This window comes from Myotis daubentonii, chromosome 7 (genome assembly GCF_963259705.1).
Source record: "Myotis daubentonii chromosome 7, mMyoDau2.1, whole genome shotgun sequence".
Taxonomy (NCBI): Eukaryota; Metazoa; Chordata; class Mammalia; order Chiroptera; family Vespertilionidae; genus Myotis; species Myotis daubentonii.
The window spans coordinates 47,976,487-48,001,035 of record NC_081846.1 but is presented as its reverse complement, the minus strand read 5'-3'; the positions used below and the strand labels follow the sequence as shown (position 1 = coordinate 48,001,035).

The following is a 24,549-nucleotide window of genomic DNA, read 5'->3' as shown; positions in this document are numbered from 1 at the left end:
ACAACGATTTATATGAACAGAAATGAAAACTGACGACTCTGGATAAGCATATACATACTAGGCTCTTATACTAGGCTTTTATACCAACCATTCTGTAAATTATGGCTATTGGGGTATTTTACGGTGGGATTGGGGGGCTTGTTTGTCCAGTGAATCAGTTTAATTGGAATTGGTTAAGAGAGCTAATATATTTGTGATAACTTCTATTAGTAAAGATTTTGTAAAAAAAAAAAAAAAAAAGATTTTATATAAGCATACCCCCTCTCCAGCAATGTATTTACATTTTGAGGATTTTGCCCTGGCCTAGTAGATCAGTTGGTTATAGCATCATTCCTATATACGAAGGTTGTGGGTTCAATCTCTGGTCTGGGCACATACAAGAAGCAACCAATGAATGCATAAATAAGTGGAACAACAAATCGATGTCTCTGTCTTCCTCCCTCCTTTCCTCCTTTTTTCTCTCTCAAATCAACAAAAAAAGATTTAAAAACTGAAACTGTAAAAAAATGTTTTTGAGGACTTCTTTAAGGCTTAAGTTTATGTGTGTTTTCTGTTCTTTCAATTTTGAAATACTGTTTTTGCTAAGAAATTGTATTTACATATTCTTTGAGTAGAAAGTAATTAAATATATAGTTTAAATCACAGATTTGATAGCTAAGATGGAATGAGATTAATCTGGGAATAAAAATATTTATTGATTTGGACTGAAATATTGCATTATGTCATTGGAATCAAGAAAATAATATCTACACTAATAAAAGAGAAACATGCAAATTGGTGTCACTCTGCTATGCCCACTAGCCAATCAGATGAGTATGCAAATTAACCCAACTAAGATGGCAGTTAATTTGCATTCACAGGTGTGGAGCGAAGACTGTAGGCTCCAGCCGGAGTGAAGACTGAAGACCGAAAACTAAAGAGGCTTGGCTGCAGCAGAGAAGCCAAGCCTCACTGCGGGCCACAGCGGAGAAGGCAAGCCTCGCTGAGGCCGCAGTGGAGAAGCCTAGCCTTGAGGCTTGGCTTCTCCGCTCCGGTCGGACCAAAGGCCTGGGTCTCGGGTGCTGGAGGAAAACCAGTGCCAGCAGCCAGGGGAAGGAAGGCCTATTGCGCGAATCTTCGTGCAACGGGCTTCTAGTGGTTTTATAAACATAGTTAACTCAGTATCATATAATATGTTGGACATAATAGTAAACATTATTATAATGTGCTAAGTATTATGTTAACATTTCATTTAATTCCCTTAAGATAATGTCTTTTTCCATTTTACAGATGTGGAAATTTATTCAGAGTCTAACATGTTTAAAGCCATATAGATATTAAATGGCAAACTTGGTTTGAATTTAGGTGTCTCTGAATCTAAAGTATATAATCTGTATCCTTGTAAAGTTTTTTTTAAACTTATTTTTGGGCTGTGTGTGTTTGTTTTAGATGAAGAAAATAGTTTACATGTGGTAGTGAACTGTGGAGAAGCATTACTGAAGAATAACACTTATTGGCCTCTTGTCAGTGATTTTATTAATATTCTTTCTCATCAAAGTGTGGCTAAGAAATTTTTGGAGGACCATGGTCTGTTAGTTACATGGATGAACTTTGTATCTTTCTTTCAAGGTATGAATTTTATTTTTTTGTTAATTTCTTTAGTTTACCAAATGCCTAATGTGGAGCTATCAACTACTAATTAAAAGATAATAGCACATTATTTGGTTACATGTGAAGTGTCTCATTCTAATTAATTGATATTTGTAAATACTTTAATAAAGTATTCATGAAGATACATCAGAATTATAAAAACGTCAAAATATTAAAATGGAAACAGGAGAATAAGAATGTAATTTTTTTAGTATTTTAAACCATTATTCTGGAAGTTTCTATTCTCTAAGAAGATTCATAATGCTTTCATAAAAATTTCAACTAGCATCAATTAAAATAATTTTAACTTTTTAATTTAATACATTCGATTATGTTATATAAGAGACAATTTGCAAAGTATTTATAAGAAAATCTAGTTTGTAAAGAATTCCAAAAGGACTAGATTGTTATATTTTTAATAATTTACTTATTTCTATACATATTGCTATTTGTGTGTATATTAGAATATGTTTGGTACTAGGAAGTATTTTATTTGATTTTTAATAGGAAATCTTATTTTAATAAGGCTTATATCTGTTTTAATTTTTGTAAGGTATGAACTTAAACAAGCGAGAACTAAATGAGCATGTGGAATTTGAGTCTCAGACCTACTATGCTGCCTTTGCTGCTGAACTTGAGGCATGTGCACAGCCAATGTGGGGGCTTTTATCACATTGTAAAGTGAGGGTATGTTTATTTTTTGTTAATTTCTATAAATACCTTTACAATAATTAATTAAGGAAAAAGATGTGAAAACATTTATTTGTGTACATATGTATAATAAGGTTGCAATGTTTAGTTCTGAACTCACCTCTATGAAAGCTGACTTGAGACAGTAACTATTTTTCTTAGACAGGCTGGACTTCATTTATATTATCACATCTTTCCAGCCTTCCCTTGTTGTGAATATAAATCTCTGCACTCATCTTTATTGTTTCATTTTATCCATTATCAGTTAGTTGCCTGATTTGTCTTGTCTTTCAAGGGATGAGGATAGTTATCAATAAAGTTTACACTTTTAAAATTCCAAGCACAAAATCAGCATACATTTTATACAAATTCCAGTTGTTTATAAACAAAATCTAAAGGTAACATAGCAGCAACATAAATTCTTTTAATTGGATAAGAAAATGCTTATTTGTAATTGTGTGTATGTATGTCTTTCTATACAAACACATATTTTACTTTTGTATTTTGAAGTATTGGTTTGATGGGACTCCAGAGTCCTTGGATAATCCAGAAAAATGGAATTCCCCAATCCTTAAACTAAGAACTTGACTGAGATTTTGCTATATAGATACCAGGAAGTCCAGCCTGCATACCTGTACCAATAAGCATGCTGTACAAGATTTTATAGTAGAAATATTTTGAAACTCTGGGTTCCGGTTGGGCACTGCCTCTTTCTACTTAGGTGACTTGGCCTGCTCATTTTAAACTACTTGAACTTTGCAGTCTCAGTCTTTATCCTTATTTTTAAAAAAGCAAAATGAAGGACAGCAAAGCCTGAACTTCTTCACAGGGTTATTATGAGGCTCTCTTCCATATACTCTTTAAGTGTATATGTTTCTTTAAGCAGATTTATATTTTCTCTCATGACTTCAGCTATTTTCTAAATGCAGATGACTCACAACTTGATTGCTGTCCTGCTAGGTTCAAATTTCCAACAGCTCTGGCTACTCATGTAGATAGATCTCCTTATTAGGTACATGTTTTCTCAGGTCCCTAACTAACTTCTAAAATCATCTGTTCATACTGCGTTCTTTATGTTACTTAATGGTATCTTAAATGATGCGATTAGCTAGTATAGAAACCTTCTCCCATTGCTGTACCAGCCTTGTTTAACATGTATAAGATGCCATGAATTCTCTTTTCCATTCCAGAAATATCTCCCTCCCACTTCTTTCCTCTGTCTTAATTTATTTCTGTGTATTTAAAAAATCTGGGTTGTTAAGGCAATTTCTTAAAATTGTTTTTCTGCCTTTGATTCTTCTTTTTGTAATCCATCCCAATACTTAAGTTACTTTTCTAAGTTCTGTGGATATCTCTTCTCTGCTTAAAAATTACTCAACTTCTCATCTGTCTCCAGGATAATGTTTGAGTTTTCTATAGAGGCGTTTAAGATTCTACACAATTTGCCCTCAACTTGTTTCTCTTAATTCACGTTCCTACCTACTTGCCTTCATTGGATTACCATTCCTCAGCATGCAATGTTCTTTTTAAAAAATTTAATAGTCATGTCTCTTACTTTACTAATTCTCAAAATGTCTGGTTCCTTTTTACATACATACACAAACACTTTTAAACATAAATACAAAATTCAAGAGAATCAGATGGATAGATAAATTCAGGAAGCCAAATTCAGTATAAAAGAAAAGGACAGTCACCAAATTTTATAAATGATCTTCTGAACACCTTCTCTGAACATTGAGCTTGATATGTTATTTTAAATGTCCCATGTCACATGGTCCACAAGGTTTTCCTTCAGGATTCTGAAGTAATCAGTAGCCATACTTGTTATTAAGATGGGTTCCGTCATCTCCACTTTGACCTTGAGGTGGGACCCACACATAGTAGTTTGGGAATTTGGAGGAAAGTGTTGGAAGAAGTTTACCTGGACCGGAGCTTTCTTTTTCTTCAATTCATCTCCGTTTTCCTCATATTCATTCTTTGATGTTGAGGGTTCCTCACATCATGCAGCTGTTTCACCAATCTCTTGATAATCTTTATTCTATTCCATTTGGCTGAGTAGAAACATGTTTCCATGCTGTTTTGTTTCTTTAAAACATGTGAGATCTGTGGGAGGGCTTGTTTTCTGCACTGCTTCCTCTGACCCTCTCTCCTGATGTAGTTTATTGCTTCCAGCCTCCAGTTATTTTTTTCCCTCCCCGATCCTTCCTTTTTTCAAAAATTTTTATCTTTATTGTTGAAAGTATTACAGATGTCCCTAGTTTTCCCTATTGACCCCCTCCACCCAGGACCCACCCTCGAAGGCCATCACCACACTATTGTCTGTGTCCATGTGTTATGCATATATGCATTCTATGTTCTTTGGTTAATCTCTCCCCACCTGCCCACCAACCACCCCTGCCTTCCCTCTGAGATTCATCAGTCTGTTCCATGCTTCAGTGTCTCTGGATCTATTTTGTTCATCCATTTATTTTGTTTATTAGATTCCACATAGGAGTGAGACCATGTGATACTTTATCTGAGTGACTTATTTTGCTTAGCAAAATACTCTCTAGGTCCCTCCATGCTATTTCAAAATGTAACAAGTCCTTTTTTCAGCTGTGTAGTATTCCATGGTGTAGATATACCACAATTTTTTATTTGCTCATATACTGGTGGGCATTTTGACAGTTTCCAGATCTTAACTATTATAAATTGGGCTGCTGTGAACATAGGGGTTCAGATATTCTTTCTGAGTGGGATATTCTACTTAAAGTGGGATCACTGGTCAAATAGCAGTTCCATATTTAATTTTTTGAGGAACTCCACAGTGGCTGCACCAGTCTGCATTCTCATCAGCAGTGTACTAGGGTTCCCTTTTCTCCACGTCCTTGCCAGCACTTGTCACTTGCTGATTTGTTGATGATAGCCATTCTGACAGCTGTGAGGTGATATCTCATAGTTGTTTTAATTTGCATCTTTCTGGTGATTAGTGATCTTAAGCATTTTTTTTCATATCTCTTGTCCACTTAGGTGAGGTGCTTTGCCAAATTTTTAATTGGATTGTTTCTCTTCCTTTTGTTAAGTTGTATGAGTTCCTTATATATTTTGGAAATTAATCCCTTATCAGATATATCATGGGCAATTATATTCTCCCATACAGTGGGCTCCCTTTTCATTTTGTTGATAGTTTCTTTTGCTGTGGAGAAGCTTTATATTTCGATGTAGCTCCATTTGGTTATTTTCTCCTTTGTTTCCCTTGCCCTAGGAGATGTATCTGTAAAACATATTGTCATGGGAGATGTCTGAGATTTTGCTGCCTATGGTTTCTCCTAGGATTTTTATTGTTTCACAACTTACATATAAGTCTTTTATTCATTTTGAGTTTATTCTTGTGTACTGTATAAGCCGGTGGTCTAGTTTCATTTTTTTGCATGTACCTGTCCAATTTTCCCAACACCATTTATTAGAGAGACTTTCTTTACTCCATTGTATGTCTTTGCCTCCATTGTCAAATATTAATTGAGAATAATTGCTTGAGTTGATTTCTGGGTTCTCTGTTCTGATTCATTGATCTGTTCTTGTGCCAGTACCAGGCTGTTTTGATTACAGTAGCTAAGTTTGTTGTGGCTATTTGTGTGTTTTTTTGGTTCCATATAAATTTTTTGAGTATTTGTTCTAGATCTGTGAAATATGCTGTTGGTATTTTAATAGGGATTGCATTGAACCCATAGAATGCTTTGGGTAGTATGGACATTTTAATGATGTTAATTCTATCAATCTATGAACAAGGTATATTCTTCCACTTGTTTATATCTTCCTCTATCTCTTTTCAATGTCCTGTAGTTTTCTTAGTACAGATCTTTTACCTCCTTAGTTAAGTTAATCTTAATTTTTTGTTGCAATGGTAACTGGGATTTTTAAAAAATTTCTCCTTCTGTGAGTCCATTATTGGTGTATAAAAATATTGATTTCTGGATGTTAATTTTATATCCTGCTATATTTCCAAATTCATTTATTAAATATAGCAGTTTTTGTGTGGAATCTTTAGGGTTTTATATGTATAATATCATATCATCTGTGAATAATGACAGTTTTACTTTCTTTCTGATCCTCCTTTTCTTTCTCCTCTTTCCCCTCTTCTTCTACTTTAGGCTCAGCCTTCATTCTCATTAGAATTGGAGGGAGTTCAGGACGCTTAGGGGGTATCTTTCCTACTGTTCCAGTTTTTAATATGAATTTGTGTTCTTCTTTCATGACACCAAAGAAAGAAAGATGTAAACTTTTAGCTTATTTTTCAGCATCTATAGTCTGACTTTTAGTCCTTTTTAGTTCCAGAATCTCTGCTGGCTTTACAGTTTTTGTCAATCCTTTAAGTCTCTGTTGTTCTTTCCCCAGTTCAAAAGTTCTCAGGTGAAGTTTCGTCCAGGACACACCATCCAGTGCATTCCCTGTTCGTTTAAGACATGAATGCATCTAAAGAGTCCTGAGGTGGTGACTGACAGAGCTTTGCTTGAGGCTTTCAGTCTCTCAGAAATTTCAGAGTTCTTTTTCAGCATCATTCAACTTTGCAACCAATGATTCAAAGGTCTCTGGCTTCTTATCAAATCTTCCCAGCCTTCTTCATTTAGTCTAGAAGCTTCTTCTTAACCAGGCCAGTCCAATCAAGAAATATGTCATCATCATTGTCATAAAAGTCTTCCTTTTCTCAGTTCTTCACTTTCCTTTTGTGAGACACTGTCTCCTTCCTCAGAAATCCCAAAGTATCGAGGATTGGACAGGCTTCCAGTGAGCACTGGATCATTGCTTCTTTTTTCTTTCCCGAGTGTACAGCCTCAGCCACCAATTGTTTTCCAGTGGAATCATCCACAGGTAATCTAACCCTGTTAAGCCAAGTGCTGTGTCCCTATTTATCAAATTCATATTCTATTTCTCAGGCAAAAATAAACCTTTGGAGAACCTTTTTTGGATACTTTATATAAAAGGCCTGCCTTGCCCTAGCTGGTTTGGCTCAGTGGATAGAGCATCACCTGTGGACTGAAGAGTCCCAGGTACAATTCCAGTCAGGGGCACATGCCTGGGTTGCGGGCTTGATCCCCAGTGTGGGGCGTGCAGGAGGCAGCTGATCAATGATTCTCTCTCATCATTGATGTTTCTCTCTCTCTCTCTCTCTCTCCCTCTCCTTGCTCTCTGAAATCAATAAAAAATATATTCAGCCTTTCCTGCTGAAATTCTATAACAATGGGATTCTCTTCAGCCTCCTGATCTACAGCATCTTTTCCCATTCCCCAAGTGCACCCCATTTCATCTTGACTACTAGTATTTCTCTTCCTTTTAGTGGTATCCCTTTCCTCATCTTCATTTGAGTTTTACCCTTCATCTTTTCAAACATCATTTGTTGCTTCTTGCCCAATTCCTTCAATTGTGTTATTGTCAACTCGGATTCTACCTCTCGGTCTTCCTCTGGTCCCTGAAAAGAAAGAGCCAAGTGCTGCACAGAAATGAAGAACATGTCCGACTTGGACCTGACAGTAGGTATGGGGTGGGATGTAAGTCTTGTTGAGAAAGGTGCCATGGGTGCTTCCCAGGTCATAGAGGTAGGAATCAGGCCCATAGCCATTGTATTCTCCATTGGGGCTGGACACCCCAGGCTACAGCACAGCGTGGTTCCCAGACACTGAAGGGTGTTTCTTGCACATGTTGCAGCTAGACAGCCTCCCGAAAAGGCAACAACTGTTCCCTTTCAAGCTATGGGTGCAAAGGATCTTGCTGCCCTTCAGGTTTGTAGTCTGTAGGGGGCCATGGTTGGGTCTGCCTAATGGCAGCTCTTGGTAAGGGGGGAGCCCAGGCTGGGTCCCCGGGAACAGGAGCCACTGTGGGTCGCCACCTGCATTGTTCTTTCTCGACTTCTATGCTTTTTTTTAAGCTAGTCCCTTTTTTGGCATATGCTCTTTCATCCTCTCTGCTTAGTCCAGTGCTTCTTTTACATGAAAATCACCTGGGAAGCTTTAAAATTACATGTGCCTAAGCCCCACTGTCAGAGATTTAGATTTAATTGATGTGCAGTAGGATCTCAGCAGTGATTCTAATGATTATGAAGAACCACTAGTGTTAGCTCTTCAAAAATTCTACTTATAAGACTCAACTTATATGTAATCTGCTCATTTAAGTTCTTTCAGTTAGGTTTATATTACCTTGTTAATCTCTATGTACTTTATTATAAACTGTCATATAATATGTGATTTGTTTGTTCATTCAAAATGTTTATTGAATGCTATTCTGTGCAAGAGAGTATCTGGATTCTTGGGTTTTTGATGTTGAAAAAGTAGACTTGGTTCTTTCTCTCATGGAGCAATCTAATAGGGGAGATAGACATTAAGTAAATAAACACGTAGCTTTACTTTGTAAACTCTAAGTACTCTATAGAATAATAACAGATTGTTGTGATGGTAGGATCTCAGACTGATTAAATGAGAGGATCTGTGAAGGTCTTTCTGAAGAAAGATTATGTAGGTACCAGTTATGTGAACAATAAAACTGGGGTTATCGGGGTAGTAGGAGAGATACATTGGAATAGCCTGCCTCCAGTGATTGGTCCTTTTAAGGAATTTGTGGCTAGAGCAATAGAGTAGAACATGGAGTTGGAGAGAGCGGCAGGGATCAGATTATTAAAGCAGTTCCTTATAGATCATGTTAATGAATCTTGGATTTAGTTTTAAGGAGAAGCCAGTGAAGATTTTTAAACAGAGGTTTGATCTGATCAGATATATACTAAAAAGATCATTGTAGTTTTGGGAAGACTGATTGAGGGGGATGTGGAGAGCATCAGGACTAGAAGCAAATAAACCAATTAAGATAATAATAATTATCTTAATAATTAAGATAGTAGTCTAGATAGGACATTCAGCTTTGAAATTCAAGGTATATTCAAGATGCCCTTTAGATATTGAAGATGAGAATCAGTAGGCTTAGTGATGGATTGTATGTTGTTGATGAGAAAGACTTTTGGGTAACTAGGTACAGAAATAGAAAAGATTGATAGAAAAAGTAGGTTTAGAAAGATTAGAGTTAGTTTTAGATGTGCTAAGTTTGAGATGCCTATGAAACATCCAAGTGGAAATAGTGAATAGGCAGCTGGAATATATGAGGTAGAATGAGCTAGAATAGATGGCTATATGAGTTTTGTGCTCAGAGGAGGAATCTGGACTAAGGTTATAAATTTTAGACCCTTGGGCATATAGATGATATTTATCATTGGCAATGGGCTGAGATAAAGTAGGAAGAGAAGAGCAATGGACTCCGAAGAAACAACTAACATTTGGATATGGAGGGAATGAGAAAAACCAGAAAAATTCAGTGTCATGGAAGCCAATGGAAGACAGTGATTTAGGAGGGAGGATTGATACGATGTTGATAATAAAAAGACATTATTTTAGGAGGTGCCAACAGTTTTGAGGATGACTTTGGATTATGAAGCTGAGGTTGCATAATAATGAGAAATCATTGTTTCCAGGCAGTAGTTTATATATTTTAAGTTATTTACTTCAGAGAGGAAGGGAAAGGGAGAGAGAGATAGATACATCAGTGATGAGAGAGAATGATTAATCGGCTGCCTCCTGCATGCCCCACACTGGGGATTGATCCTACAACCCGAGCATGTGCCCTGCCTGGGAATTGAACCGTAGCCTCCTGGTTTATAGGTTGATGCTCAACCACTGAGCCACACCTACCGGGCAGTAGTTTATTTTTATTTTTAGCTCTGAAGGCCAGGATTGCAATGTGTTATGGTTCCCTTAATCTATAAAGTGAGAGAGCAGACAGAAAGCAAGTTCATATTGTCCTGGTAGTATCTGAGACAGTAGTGTCTTGGTCCTAGATAAGATGATCTCTTGAGCACTTACAGTTTGCCAGACATTGTTCTTTACGCTGTATTCTTGAGGTTATATTCTTTTTAAAAAAATATATATTTTATTGATTTTTTACAGAGAGGAAGGGAGAAGGATAGAGAGTTAGAAACATCGATGAGAGAGAAACATCGATCAGCTGCCTCCTGCACACCCCCTATTGGGGATGTGCCTGCAACCAAGGTACATGCCCTTGACCGGAATCGAACCTGGGACCCTTCAGTCCGCAGGCTGACGCGCTATCCACTGAGCCAAACCGGTTAGGGCTTGAGGTTATATTCTTACTTAATCCACATACCATCTCTAATGAAGTAAATAGTATCATCACTTTCTTTCATAGGTTAAATAACTTGTCCAAGTTCACAAAACTACAAGTGAAAGCTGAGTTTGAAACAAATTCATCAGATTTTACAACCAGTGCTCTTTACTGCTTTATTATAATTGTCTCTTAAGCAAGAATATCTTTAGCAGCAGTGTTGTCAGGTTTTAGAAATGTAAACTAGAAGAAAGACTATTATTTAAGGGGGGGGGGGGAAGAGCTATTTCTTTGTGTTTATATTCTCTAATTAGAAAATTGAAAACTAAAAGATTAGCAATCAAAACGGGAACTTCACCTGATAGCTTTCTTTGTATGAGTACCCTGAATTCTGTTTGGTTGTTGAAAATGGTAAGAGCTAGTTAAAACAGTAGTACTGGATTGTTTAATAACAGATAGAATGGATAAAGGATGGCTCATTTCTAGAATATTATTAATTTTTGCTTTTTGAACAGAACAAACAAGCTATAAAATCTCCACCTAGTGGCAACTTTGGGTTACTGCATACTTGACAGAAGTATCTGGCCTTGTCTCTGGGACACTTAACTGCTTATCAGAAGTAGTGCTAGACTATGACACAGAGCATTTTATTTATTTATTTTTTGACACAGAGCATTTTACATACATTATTTCATTTGCTTCTTCATAACAGTACTAGGAAGTAAGTAGTATTAATTCCCATCTTTACAAATGAGAAACGGAGACTCATACAATTTAAGTAATTTGCCAAAGATGATAAACTAACAAGTAGTTAGCATGCATACTAAATTTCTTTTTTGAGTGGGTGTGTTAGTGGTGAGGAGATGGGAGAAAGATTCTGAACAGATTATTAAATATGCTATATTTAGGAATGGAATAAGCTGGCCACTTTTTAAAAGAGTCTTGATACCCACTTTTTAAATTATTCTCCAAAGGGATTGTGTCAGTTTACATTAGTGCTGAGAAGGAATAATGGTACTCCTTTGTCCAAATCCTTGATAAAATAGGAGAACATTTGGTTTTTAAAGTTTCTTTAGTCATTAATTATCTACCAGTTAGTTTGGTTATGACAGATTATTTATTGTAATTTATAAGTGCCATTATATTTTTTCCTGTGAGAGATGGGAAACAGAATGTGCTTTAAAATAATATCTCTATATAAAAGCCTAAACAACCGAACAATAGAATGACCAGTCGACCGGTCGCTATGATGTGCACTGACCACCAAGGAGAAGATGCTGAGTGCAGGAGCTGCCCCCTGGTGGTCAGTGCACGCCCACAGTGGGAGCACAGCTCAGCCAGAAGCTTCCCAGGCAGCACTACCAAGCAGCGGCAGTGGCAGGCACAGCGGGGCTGGGATGGGCAGGAGTGGTGCCCAGCCCCAGCTGGGGCTCCTCCCCAGCTGCCTGCCGCTTCGGGCACTACTACATCCCTCGTGGGACATCGGACTGCCGGTTTCAGCTGATCCTCAAAACTGGCAGTCCGATGTCCTGGAATGCGAGAGGGCACAGGCCAGGTCGAGGGACCCCACAGGTGCATGAATTTGTGCACTGGGCCTCTAGTATTTTTATAAAGATAAATCTTTATAAATGGGATAGATTAGAACAGAGTGACTATCGTCAAGGAAACTAGATAAGTGATACTTGTTTGGATCATAGCAGAAATAGGTGGAAATAGGAGTGAACTTACGAGATAATAATATCAAGGAAGAATTAACAGGACATGGAGACTGAGCAGGATGAAGGAGAAGTCAACAATGACTGTGAAACTTAGCTTTCTTTAGAGGCCCAGAGTAATTTACATATGTAAAAAGATATTTACATATATAATATATTTAAAACTCACATAACATAAAATTCACCATTTTAACCTTTTTAAAGTGTACAGTTCAGTAGTTTATAGTATATTCACAAAGTTGTGAAACCATTACTACTAATTCCAGAACATTTTTATCACCTTCTCCTCCCTGCTTCATACCTTCCAATTTCAACCTCTTCTCATCCCCTGGAAACCCTATCTCTCTTCTGCCAGAATTTGTTTATCTGGACATTTCATATAAATGGAATCATACAATATTTGGCCTTTTGTGTCGGGCTTCTTTCACTTAATAATGTTTTCATGGTTCAGCTGTGTTACAGCATATATTAATCAGTACTTCATTTCTTTTTATGGCTGAGTAGTATTCCATCACATAGATTTTACTTGTCCATTCTTGAATTGATTCTTTTTTGTGTGTGGCTATTATGAATATTGCTTCTGTAAACATTTGTATACAAGTTTTTGTGTAAATATGTATGCTTTTAATTCTCTTGGGCATTTCACATTCCCACCAACTATGTATGAGAGTTTCAGTTTCTATCATTGCCAACACTTTTTATTTTACATTTTAAAATTATCACTATCCTAGTTTATATGGATGGTATCTTACTGTGGCTTTGATTTGTATTTTTCTAATGACTGATAATGTTGAGCATCTTCTCATGTAAATGTCTATTCAAATTCTTAGCCCACTTTATTTTTGCAAAGGCTATCATCATTTATTTTCCCATTTAACTTAATAGATGCCTATTTCACTGGATCCATTTCTCCGTAAAGCATTAGTGACACATACTTATACTTTTTCTTCTAAATTCTGTTGCAAACAAATATATTTATAGGTTATTTATAGTAGTTATATATTTTTCCCTTTTTATTTTTGTTGTTTTTTATTGTAGCAAAATATATGTAACATAAATTTTACCTCTCTAACCATTTTTAGGTGCCTAATTCAGTGACATTAAGTACATTTACAATGTTGTGCAAGCATGATCACTATCTATTTCCAAAACATTTTATCATTCCCCAAAAGAAACTCTGTACCTGTTAAACAATAAGATTAGAGAATTTATAATATTTTTGGGATGTCTTGAAATGGAACCTGGTTTATATTATATAAATCTATTTCAGCTTTGATTCATTTAAAGGAATATGTAGCAGATTGTGTTCTTTAATTTTTATAATTGTCATTGATTGTTAGTATTTGTGAAAGGATGATTTCTTGGAATGAAAAATGTACTTGTTTTGAAAAAAATATTTTACCATTATGTATAATGCATATAACTTAGTTTTATGTATTGCATATAATTTGAAGTTGAAAATACACACATATATATGTGCTGTATAACTTATTATTTTAGGAAACCCAAGAATATACTCGAAATGTTGTTAGATATTGCCTTGAAGCTCTTCAAGACTGGTTTGATGCAATTAACTTTGTAGATGAGGTATGTACATTTTTGATATATGTAAAAGCATTTAAGAAAAGAACTGTTAGATTACATTTAACACTGAAAATAATGAATACCTTTTTATAGGACAAGGGAAAGAAGTCAGAGTGAGTAATATCATTAAGTTTTAAAAAGGAAGAAGTGGTACACCAGTTCTTTGACATCTAGGAGGTTCCACAGTGCATTACTTATGTGTTTATTTCCTAGAGAAGGGCATGATATTTTTTCCTGTGCTTAAATGTGTATATCTCAGTATTTGTCAGGAGTAAATTAGTTTTATTTGAAGAGGTAAAAATGACAGTGCAAATGTGAATAGGATGGGGAATATTGATGGAAACAGTATCACAACTTTTTAAATTGGTCATCGTTCTTGAGTGGGTTTGAACAAAGGTGCTTGTTATTAATGAATAACATAGAACAGGCTCTGTATGAATTAAGCAAGGGCTTGCTTCTAATTAGTCAGACACCTTTACTATTAGAAGCCCCTTTCATTCCTCTTATAAAGTGGCATCACAATATTCCATGTTTCAGACTACTTCAATTCCCTGGGTGATTTTTGAATCCTACACAGATGGAACCTCTGCTGTTTTTTGTTGTTGTTGTTTTGTTTTTTTCCCCCCCAAACTGAAACTAACCCATTAAATTCCCCTTTCCACACCCTAGCCTTACTCCACCATTATACTTTCTGTCTCTGTGATTTTAACTAAGTAACTCATATAAGTAGAATCACAAAGTATTTGTCTTTTTGTGACTGGCTTATTTCACTTAGCAAAAAGTCCTCAAGGTTCATCCATCTTGTAGCATGTGTCAGAAATTTCTTCCTTTTTATGGAAGGCAAACTTTTATTCATTAGACTAATTTATAGACTTTTATTCACATAATGAGGAGGATGCTGTTCTCATATTTTTGAAAAAAACTTTCACGGATCTGACATATTGCAGCTCTTTATACTTCTATACAGATACTACATTAGTATTATTATCTGAATGTTCTGGACAATATTTTTTAACATGAAAAAACTTTACTAAAATTTATAAAAGCATTAAAAATACTTCTTTAATTTTTTAAAATTTGTTTAAAAAGGACAGCTATTGTGTACTTTTGCCCTATAGTGATAGCGTGACCCATGGGATTCACATATTTAAAATACAAATTCTATAATAGTCACAAGGTTGCCAAAAGTCTTGAAAATAATAGTACTAAGCTTAATTATGGAGGTTGTGTGTTCAGCACTGATCTCACTTAGCTTGTGAAGGAACCTAGGCAAGCATTTCACCTATACTCAGTTTAGGACTATAATCAGAGGCTGTTACCACTCTGAATATAACAGTGGGTCCAGACTAACTTCTTCTACTTGTTAGGAAGTTACTTATGTTTTCTAAGCTTGAATTTCCCTTTTTATAAAATGAGACTATTAATAGTTCCTACTTCACAGGATTTTTATGAGGATTAAATGGGGTAATGTGAATAAAGTGGGGACTGGCACATGATGAGTGCTCAATGCTGGTGAGCTGCAGTTGTTTTTCATGTTACTATTATGTGTTTGGTATGCATGCATTTGAAGATTCCCAAGTGGCCTACGTAAAGGGACATCTCTCCCATTTCTTATTCTGTGCTGGAGGCTTCAGAGTTGAGTAGTATACAATTTTTGCCTTCAGGAACTTATATTTAGGTGTTTAAAATAGAATAGTTTTATCTTTTCTATGTATTTTTTAAAGCTATACTTCTAAAATTTTAAGTCTTGATTAAAAATATAGGAATAAATCAAGGTGAAAGTGTGGTTTCAACATTTTAAAACCTTCTTTGAACTTCTGTAAAACATTCTTTGACTTGTGGATTTTGTTTATTCCAGCCAGCTCCCAACCAAGTCACTTTTCATCTGCCACTACATCGTTACTATGCTATGTTTCTGAGTAAGGTAAGATTATCATTAAACAATTCTTTTTTTAATATTAGAAAATAAATATTCAGTTAGTAACTTTTTAATCATATTTTTTAGGCTGTGAAATGTCAAGAACTAGATTTGGATTCTGTTTTACCAGATCAGGAAATGTTAATGAAACTAATGATTCATCCACTCCAAATTCAAGTATGTATTCAGGCTTTTAAAGCATTTTGATTGAATTATTTGGTTAAATGATTCTTCCTTTATTTTATTTTTATGCCATTATCATTGTTTTAGTAGCCAAAATGTTTGAAAAAATTTTACTGGGGTGGGCGAGGGCAGGCTAGAAGGAATCAATGGGGGAACAAGAGGACATATGTAATACTTTCAATAATAAAGATTTAAACAACATTAAACTTAGTTTTGATATTTTTGCTAGGTTATATTTAGGAATTTTTGATTTTATGAGATTTATGCTTAGTTATAGTTTTCTCAGGAATTATTTTCACTATATTTATTTGTAGGGAAAGTTTATAGCACTGCTTTGGGGAGTTAGTAGACCTAATGGATTATAGCCTTGGTGGCACCACTATTTTATTATCCATGTTGTTTGGGGTAATTCACCTACTTGATTTGTTTCAAATATTTCTCATAGATTCCTTATTTAATATTTCAGTGAATATTACTATAACTATATCCAGAAGCCATCACTAAATAACTCTTATAAAACTAACTCACATATACAATTCCCACAAAAGGGACCACATAAAGCATTTAAAAAATTTAAAGTATATATTTGAATTGAATGTCTTAAATTAACATTGGACAGAATGTCAGGCTCATACTGTGATTAAGTTATAAAATATTTTGAAGTGATTTTTCAATATAACGTATTTTATAAAGATTGAATTTAGATGACTTCTTTGTCCAATTTACATAATTTTTATTTTACTAGGCAAGTCTTGCTGAAATCCACAGCAATATGTGGGTAAGAAATGGTCTGCAAATCAAAGGACAAGCCATGACCTATGTTCAATCTCATTTCTGTAATTCCATGATCGATCCTGACATTTACCTATTACAGGTAAGCCAACTTGATAATAGATGTTGTACTTTAGATTGGAAATGTCTCATTTGTACCCACAGGATTCTAATCTATTCATATGACTGAATGACAACACAGAAAGGTCATTGCTATTGAAAGAAGAATTTGTTCATTACATTTCCCAAGAGAAGGGGCCATGCCACATCATGCAGGACCACAGAAGAAGCATTAGATTTGTGCAGGAAGTGGAAGCAGGAGGGGGGGAAATATAAGAGTAGAATTCTCCCTTCCTTCCTTCCTTCCTTCCTTCCTTCCTTCCTTCCTTCCTTCCTTCCTTCCTTCCTTCCTTCCTTCCTTCCTTCCTTTTTTGGTGTCTCCATAGGAAAGGCAAGTCAGGGCAGAGGAAACACTTTAGGATTGGCTAGTTTGAATAATTTTGGTGGGTTTTTGCGGCATAGGGACTGTCCCTGGCTATCTGGTACTTGGTCCTGGATTGATTTACTGTAGGGGTCATACTGGATGGTTGTATGTGAGTTAAATAAAGGGGGTGACTGACTTGCATATAAGAGGCTGGCTCCCAAGTGAGTTATTTACTCTCTTTAGGAATTAGTTCTCCTTGAGAGTACCTGGGTAGTCTCTTGCAGGGTCTATAAGGCCTCCCCAAGATTTCAAAACATCATAGATGCAAAAAATTAAAAAAAAAAACCCAACATGACTGATATAAGAAGTAAAACTGAATATGGAGAAATAAAATTGATGGTTTTGATTTTTTTATCTTTTGAAGGTTTGTGCTTCTAGACTTGACCCAGATTATTTTATTTCATCTGTCTTTGAAAGGTAAGCATACTTTTATAAGACAGGTATTAGGAAGTATTTGAAATTTAAGTTAATTTTGTTTTAACATTCAAAAAATTTGTCTCAAATATTTCTCATAGATTTAAGGTAGTGGATTTGTTGACAATGGCGTCGCAACATCAAAACACAGTACTTGATGCAGAGCATGAGAGGTCGATGTTAGAAGGCGCTCTTACATTTCTTGTGATTCTTTTGAGTCTTCGTTTACATTTAGGTAAAAAGCAGTGATACTAATACTTGGGTATTAAATACTATTTTCTTCCGTTTCCTCTCCCTCCCAGTGTTAATAACTGGCTTATGGAAAAAAAAGGGAAAGGATGTGCACATATTTAAACAGTGTTTCAAACTTAATATGTTAAAACCCTTAATTTAAGGGAACTGCAAACAGCAGGTAGTTAAAGTGCAGTTATATTTGGGGCATTGTATTCTTTGCTCTTTAATTTTTAAAGCATCTTATTTTTGGTAAACAGCTTAATAAAATGTGTGATAAGTTGTTTCTTTATAATTTGTTAATTCAGATTTATTAATTCTGTTTTTAATTATTTTAGGAATGTCTGATGATGAGATTCTTAGGGCCGAGATGGTAGCCCAGCTGTGTATGAATGACAGGACACATAGTTCATTGCTGGACCTCATATCCTTTTAAAAGTTTAATTTACTAATAGTTGCAGGATCTAAATAATAAGTAATTTTATAGATTAAAGATATATCACTTTTTTGACTAAACTTTTTTTTGAATTTGAAAATAGTATGGAAAAAAGTGTTTGTTCCATTGTGTCTTCAGGGCTAGTGGCAGATGTTTTGGCCTCTAATTGTCACCTCTCAGGGAGCTCTTTTTTGTTTTTTAATGTATTTTTTATTGATATCAGAGAGGAAGAGAGAGGGAAAGAGCAATAGAAACATCAGTCATAAGAGAGTATCATTGATTGACTGCCTCCTGCACGCTCCCTACTGGGGCTCGAGCCTGCAACCTGGTCATGTGCCCTTCACCAGAATTGAACCTGGGACCCTTCAATCTGCAGGCTGATGCTCTATCCACTGAGCCAAACCGGCTAGGGCTCTCAGTGAGCTCTTGTTAGGCCTCCGTTAGACCTCAGGACTGATGGCTCGGGGCACCCAAGGATATGTATGACCTTCTAGGACAGTATTTGTGAAAGAAAGCTGGACACCTTGTAAAAGGCAGCGAGTACTTTATCATATAGCCTGGCTGGAATTCTGGTTAAAGTTTAGAGGTTTGCCTTATAATTATTATTACCAGGGTTTTAAACATTCTGAAGATTTTTTTCTTTGAGTTTACTGTTAAGCCAAGAGGTTTTTAAGGGCAAGGACTATTGTCTACAACTTTGAAATCGGATGGTTCCTTGTATAGGACTGAGCATACATGGATATGTTATTTTTTGTTATTGTTATAAAATTTTAGACCAAGATCATCATGTTATTTTGTGATAAATATTTTTTCTTGTAAATTTTTGACTAAATTACTTTGTATATTGTGAATATGTTTGGAATAATTTGCTACAATTTTGTGAAATGACTCCTATTGGAATTCCTGTTTGATAACTTTGAAGATTTTCATAAGCAGCATCCTGTTGTTGTTGTTTTAGAATTTTTTAAAACAATTTTATTCTGTGTATCAGTGCTGTAACAGAGCAAAAGCATGTTAGAAATTTTGAATTTAAAAGAATTGTACACTTCAATGTGAAGCCAGTGGGAAAGAGTCTGTGGTTTTCTGGTTTCCTTCTTTTAAAAAATTTGCTTAGCATCTTTTTCTTTTTACTTTGAGATGACATTTTGTGTTTTTGGAAAAACAATCTTTACTCATAAAAATCTTGGTTAATTTTTAGTCTGCTCTCTTTGATTTTCTAAGGGAAAGCACACATTTGCAAAATGATGAAAATATAAATTAATTTTTTTAGAGTTTTATTTTTCCTTTTCTGAAATTTGATTAATTAGTTTTGGGGAAATATACTTGGGAACAACTTCAGCATATACTTTATTAGTAGGCTTCCAGATTAAAAATATTTTTAAAATTCACAATTATAAATAGTTATCGAATTATATAGCCCTCTTGTGGCCAATTTCATATATTACAGACAATTCTGCCTTTTTAGCAAAAACAGTTAGAAACTGGGGTACCTTAATAAGTTTATAAATCTGGCTTTTAGTCATGAATTTTTTTTCTTGACACATACATCATATTCCAGAAAATCCAAATCCCAAAAGTGGCATTATTCCGGGCAGTTATAGCTTTGAATCAGTTTTATCAGCTGTAGCTGATTTTAAGGCTCCTGTTTTTGAACCTGGAGGTTCTATGCAACAAGGCATGTATACTCCTAAAGGTACGTCTATGTACATAAATTCTTTTAAATATCAGTTTTCCTGAAGGTGAGTTGTGTATACTGAAAAAAATGTTTTGCCTTTCATTTATTCTGCTTTGGGTTTTTTCTTCAACTTTCTTATAGATGTATGTTTGTCCTTTATGGTATATAGTGATATTGCTATCACTTATTTACAAATCTATGGTTTTTATATTATAATAAAAAGCTTTTTAGATGACTGAATTATAAAAGGAACTTTATATATGAACTGTATTAGTTCATTTTTATAAGTGAACGAACTGTAAATAAACCACAAATTATAAAACAAAATATATACCTAAAAACATTTTGAATGTATTTGCTTTCAAAATTTGATTTGGAAATAGTACTCACCACCCAAATTTTAATTTGAAGCAGGTGAAATTAAAATCTATATAGAATACTGAAACATTTTCAAAACGTAGAATCCTTTCCTTAAATGGTTGATTTTCTAAGATTTCCCCTGGAATTTATAGGTAACATTTTTGATAAGAGCCAGAAGTAGGTAAAGTCTTGATTCACAGTCTTTTCTTTTTAACTTTCACATTTTCACTAATGTAAGGTAAAATTTTGAAAGAAGTAGCAGTTACATGCTTCATGACCACCTCAGTACTCGTTTTCTAAATGAAAAACTGATGCCCACTTTGAAGTTGTAAGTAGAATGTACTGTGTTCGGCAAAACAGCAGAATGAGCCTTCTTGTGTGGGATTTTTCAGGGAGTTTACAAAGAATAACTCAGAGTTTCTGGTTGTGACATATTCCATTAAAGGAAAAGTTTTTCTTTGTTGCAGAGAGCATTTTGTATCTAAAATTTAGGTGAGCTTCCAAGGGGAGTGGTGTTCTTGTATAGTACAGAGCCTATTAAAGTGTGCGGTGAGGATTACCTCTGTCAGACTCATCTGTGGTCCTTATTGAAAACCAAATCTGCTCTCATAAAGATCGCTAGGGATGGATTCTGGGAGTATGCATTTTTTTTTTTTTAACAAGCTCTACAAGATGATTGTCATACACAATAAAGTTTTAGACACTGAGATGGAGCACTGGGTATTTGAAAATTAGTTGCAAGAAATTGGGTGTCATATTCAAATACAGTACTGAATTGTATTAGCTAGTTGTGTGATGTTGAGAAAATTAGTTTATCTTTGGATTTGACTTATTTGCAAAATGAATGGTTTTTAAAGTTTTCAAAAGTGATTAAATAAACCTTTCTATAATTTTGGGGAACTAAGCCTTAAGTAAATCTGCTATACAAACCTGCTAAAAGCAGCCCGACTATTGTCAAAGTGTGTGTGAGTAGCGGATATATAGCTTCTTGTCTGTTTTGACACCTCCTTGCTCCAAAGTGGCCCCTGTTAAAACCTCTGGAAATTCAGCTCCAATGGAACACTGTTTAAAGCCTTCTGGACTAGTTAAGCACTAAAGTTTTCTTCCATTGCTATGGTTTCATAATTCTAATAAAAGCATTGGTATTTTAATTTTACAAATTAATAGAATTAAAAGTGAGGGACAAGAAATGATAATAGAAACAGTAGCAAAAGTCTTTGTGAAGGACTATCTTAAGGATCTTAGATCATACTTATGATAATTTAAGACGAATAGTGTGTCCCATTTGATCCAGTAATCCCACTTCTAGGAATATATCCCAAGAAAACAGAAACACCAATCAGAAACGATATATGCACCCCTATGTTCATAGCAGCACAATTTACCATAGCTAAGATCTGGAAACAGCCTAAGTGCCCATCAGCAGATGAGTGGATTAGAAAACTTTGGTACATCTACACAATGGAATACTACGCTGCTGTAAAAAAGAAGGAATTCTTACCTTTTGCAACAGCATGGATGGAACTGGAGAGCATTATGCTAAGCAAAATAAGCCAGTCAGAGAAAGATAAATATCACATGATCTCACTCATTTATGGAATATAATGGACAACATAAACTGATGAACAAAAAAAGATCCAGAGACAGAGAAGCATCGATCAGACCATCAAACCTCAGAGGGAAGGTAGGGGAGGGTGGGGATAAGGCGGAGAGATCAACCAAAGGACTTGTATGCATGCATATAAGCCTAACCAATGGACACAGACACCAGGGGCGTGAGGGCATGAGTGTGTGGGGGGGTATTGGGGCAATAAGGACACATATGTAATACCTTAATCAATAAAGAAAAAAGAAAATAGGTACAACTGTTAAAAGTTTTTTATGTCAGAAAGTTGAAATTATAGTAGATGTATAGGAAGAATCTTAAGCTTCTTACTATGTTTTCAAATGTTGAGAATTCTGCTACAGATACTGAGAGGGGAAAAAGCTTAATTTAGGAAAGAGGTAGCAGTTTCTAGAATTATTATTCCATTGTGTAGATTTTGCTACATCTAAATATCATTTCTATTATTATATACGTAGTATACTGTATTTTCTTATATAGATTCACTTTTTTAAAACTTTGCCTCATCCTATGCATGATTATTAGTGAGATCACAGGTTTTATTTACAATGTACATTTTTCTAATGCACATTAATATAATTATTAAAATAAAAAGGTTTGTACAGTTAATACTTAAAATCATCTTGTGTACCATCATACATAGGCTAGTGGTTCGTAATTATGGAGAAGGTAAGGAGATCAATTTCAATATGTCATTACCATGACAACTTTGAAAAGTGTTAATGCATTGTGTTTCTCACTTTCTGGTTGACAATTTATAAAAAATATCCAGTGAACTAAATTTTTATGGTGAGGTATTATCATACAAAATTTTTGCTCACTAGTTCTTAGTGAACTTGAGAACTTTCATAATGATGAAATTATGATTTTTGATTTAGAAAGTATTCATGACATCAAGCTTATTAAACCAAATATATCTAATTAAACTCTCCCATCTTTTAAATTTAAAATATACTTAATGTAATTCATCATTAGAGATTGGCTTTATTCCTATGAAGTCAGTGTTTTGTTTCTACTTTCTTTTGAATAATAGCTGAAGTCTGGGATCAGGAGTTTGACCCCGTCATGGTCATTCTTCGAACAGTTTACCGTAGAGACGTGCAGTCTGCAATGGACAGATATACAGCATTGTAAGTTCGTTATATTGATTAGTATAATAATGGACATTTTGTATTTATATAGAAACATTTCAATTATAACACAGATGTGATATGCTCTCATTAAAGTATGCTCTCAGTCTTTAGAGGAGAAAATATTTTAAGATTAAAAAAATAATCTGGCTGAGACCAATGTTTTCAAGATCTTGACCCAAAATCTGATTTTATAAGTACCGCGTGCTAACCGATTGCGCCACTGGAGCTCCCAAAAATCTGATTTTAATCTGATAAAAATAAATTTAATAAAACATAAAACCAGTGGAATTCAAAGATTGGTTTTCTATTGTTCTACTTTTAAACCACTAGAGGAGGCACAAGTTAAGAGAATAAAATTGTCTGATATCAGAGATGATGGCTATCAAAAAGTGTGGTAATATTGCTATTAACTGGGAAAATAGCCAAAATAAAATGAATTTTACTTGTAAGTATTTAAAGTAGTTTAAAATGTTGATGATTGCAGAAAATAAAGTTTTGAAGGATATCTTTTTAATGCATTCAATTTTGTATGTTGTAGATTATTTTAAATGTATTAATTCCACTTATTTTTAAACTTCAGTAATTAATATTATATTTTTGAACATCATATTTTATTTGTGCTTTTCTAAAGCTTAAGGTAAACATTTAAAAAACAAGTTTAAATTGATATAGATGTCTTTAATTTTGAAAAAAACATGTGTCCAGATAACTATCAAAGTATAAATATATTAGGTATAGCTGAAACTTCTCTTTTGCCAGACTTTGTAATAATAGAGATACGTTGAATTTAAGATCCATCACAGATGTATTTGAAGAAAATTTTGGTGCCAAATTTTGGTGCAACTCCCCCAAAATAAAACAAAACCTAGTTTACTCATCAGCATCTTTCCCTATTTTTCTCTAAAACCCTTAGGGGGATAGTCTGAAGTTGCCCTTTTCCTGCTTTCTTAGCAGTTTCTTTCTATGCTTATGTGGTTTTATAACTATTTGCTTGTACGCTTTTACTATACTGTTAGTTCCTTGAGGGAAGATACTTTTGTCTGTATATCTCTTTTATATTTTCAGTAATTCTTTCAGTGCTGGCACATAGTAGGTAGGCATTTAGAGTATATTTGTTGAATAAATAAATTTGAGTGGTTCACATTAAAAAATTAAAGATGGGTGGGAGAAAGCATTTACATGGAAAAAACCTAGTGTGGCCTTTCTAAATACTGTTGTTTTAGATGGTTCTGCCTTTTTTTTCAGGAGGCAGTGGTAGTGGCTGTTCAGTTGAGTATTACATAAGAATTAAATGAATAGTAAATTTTATTATTCTCTTTTACATTGTAATAAATAGAAATTTGGACTAGGATTGGGCTGAAACTTTAAAGCCTTGTAATCAATTTTAAAGAGGAAATTTTATTTAACAATACCTTTATGGAATGCTTGTTATATGCTAGGCCCTCTGTGAAGCAAACAGAATTGCATCTTTTATTTTTCACATAGACTTTTAATTGAACGCATTTAGACTTGTGGTTCTCAACCTGGGATGATTTTTGTCCTTCACAGACACTTGGCATTGTGTGA

At 34.6% G+C, this 24,549-nt stretch overlaps 1 protein-coding gene across 13 annotated transcripts in view; it reads left to right on the top strand.

The window, feature by feature from the left end:
- UBR3 (ubiquitin protein ligase E3 component n-recognin 3) overlaps nucleotides 1–24,549 on the top strand; it is a 179,641-nt gene that overhangs the window by 66,009 nt on the left and 89,083 nt on the right. For 12 of the 13 annotated variants that reach the window (XM_059704151.1, XM_059704152.1, XM_059704158.1 and 9 more), the window contains 11 exons: nucleotides 1,429–1,608; nucleotides 2,183–2,316; nucleotides 13,671–13,757; nucleotides 15,613–15,678; nucleotides 15,760–15,849; nucleotides 16,601–16,729; nucleotides 17,475–17,527; nucleotides 17,626–17,759; nucleotides 18,094–18,170; nucleotides 19,734–19,884; nucleotides 22,884–22,980. In XM_059704151.1, coding sequence (XP_059560134.1) covers nucleotides 1,429–1,608; nucleotides 2,183–2,316; nucleotides 13,671–13,757; nucleotides 15,613–15,678; nucleotides 15,760–15,849; nucleotides 16,601–16,729; nucleotides 17,475–17,527; nucleotides 17,626–17,759; nucleotides 18,094–18,170; nucleotides 19,734–19,884; nucleotides 22,884–22,980 — 1,198 coding nt within the window. The remainder of the gene's footprint in view (nucleotides 1–1,428; nucleotides 1,609–2,182; nucleotides 2,317–13,670; nucleotides 13,758–15,612; nucleotides 15,679–15,759; nucleotides 15,850–16,600; nucleotides 16,730–17,474; nucleotides 17,528–17,625; nucleotides 17,760–18,093; nucleotides 18,171–19,733; nucleotides 19,885–22,883; nucleotides 22,981–24,549) is intronic. The other variant, XM_059704159.1, reaches the window with a different exon arrangement.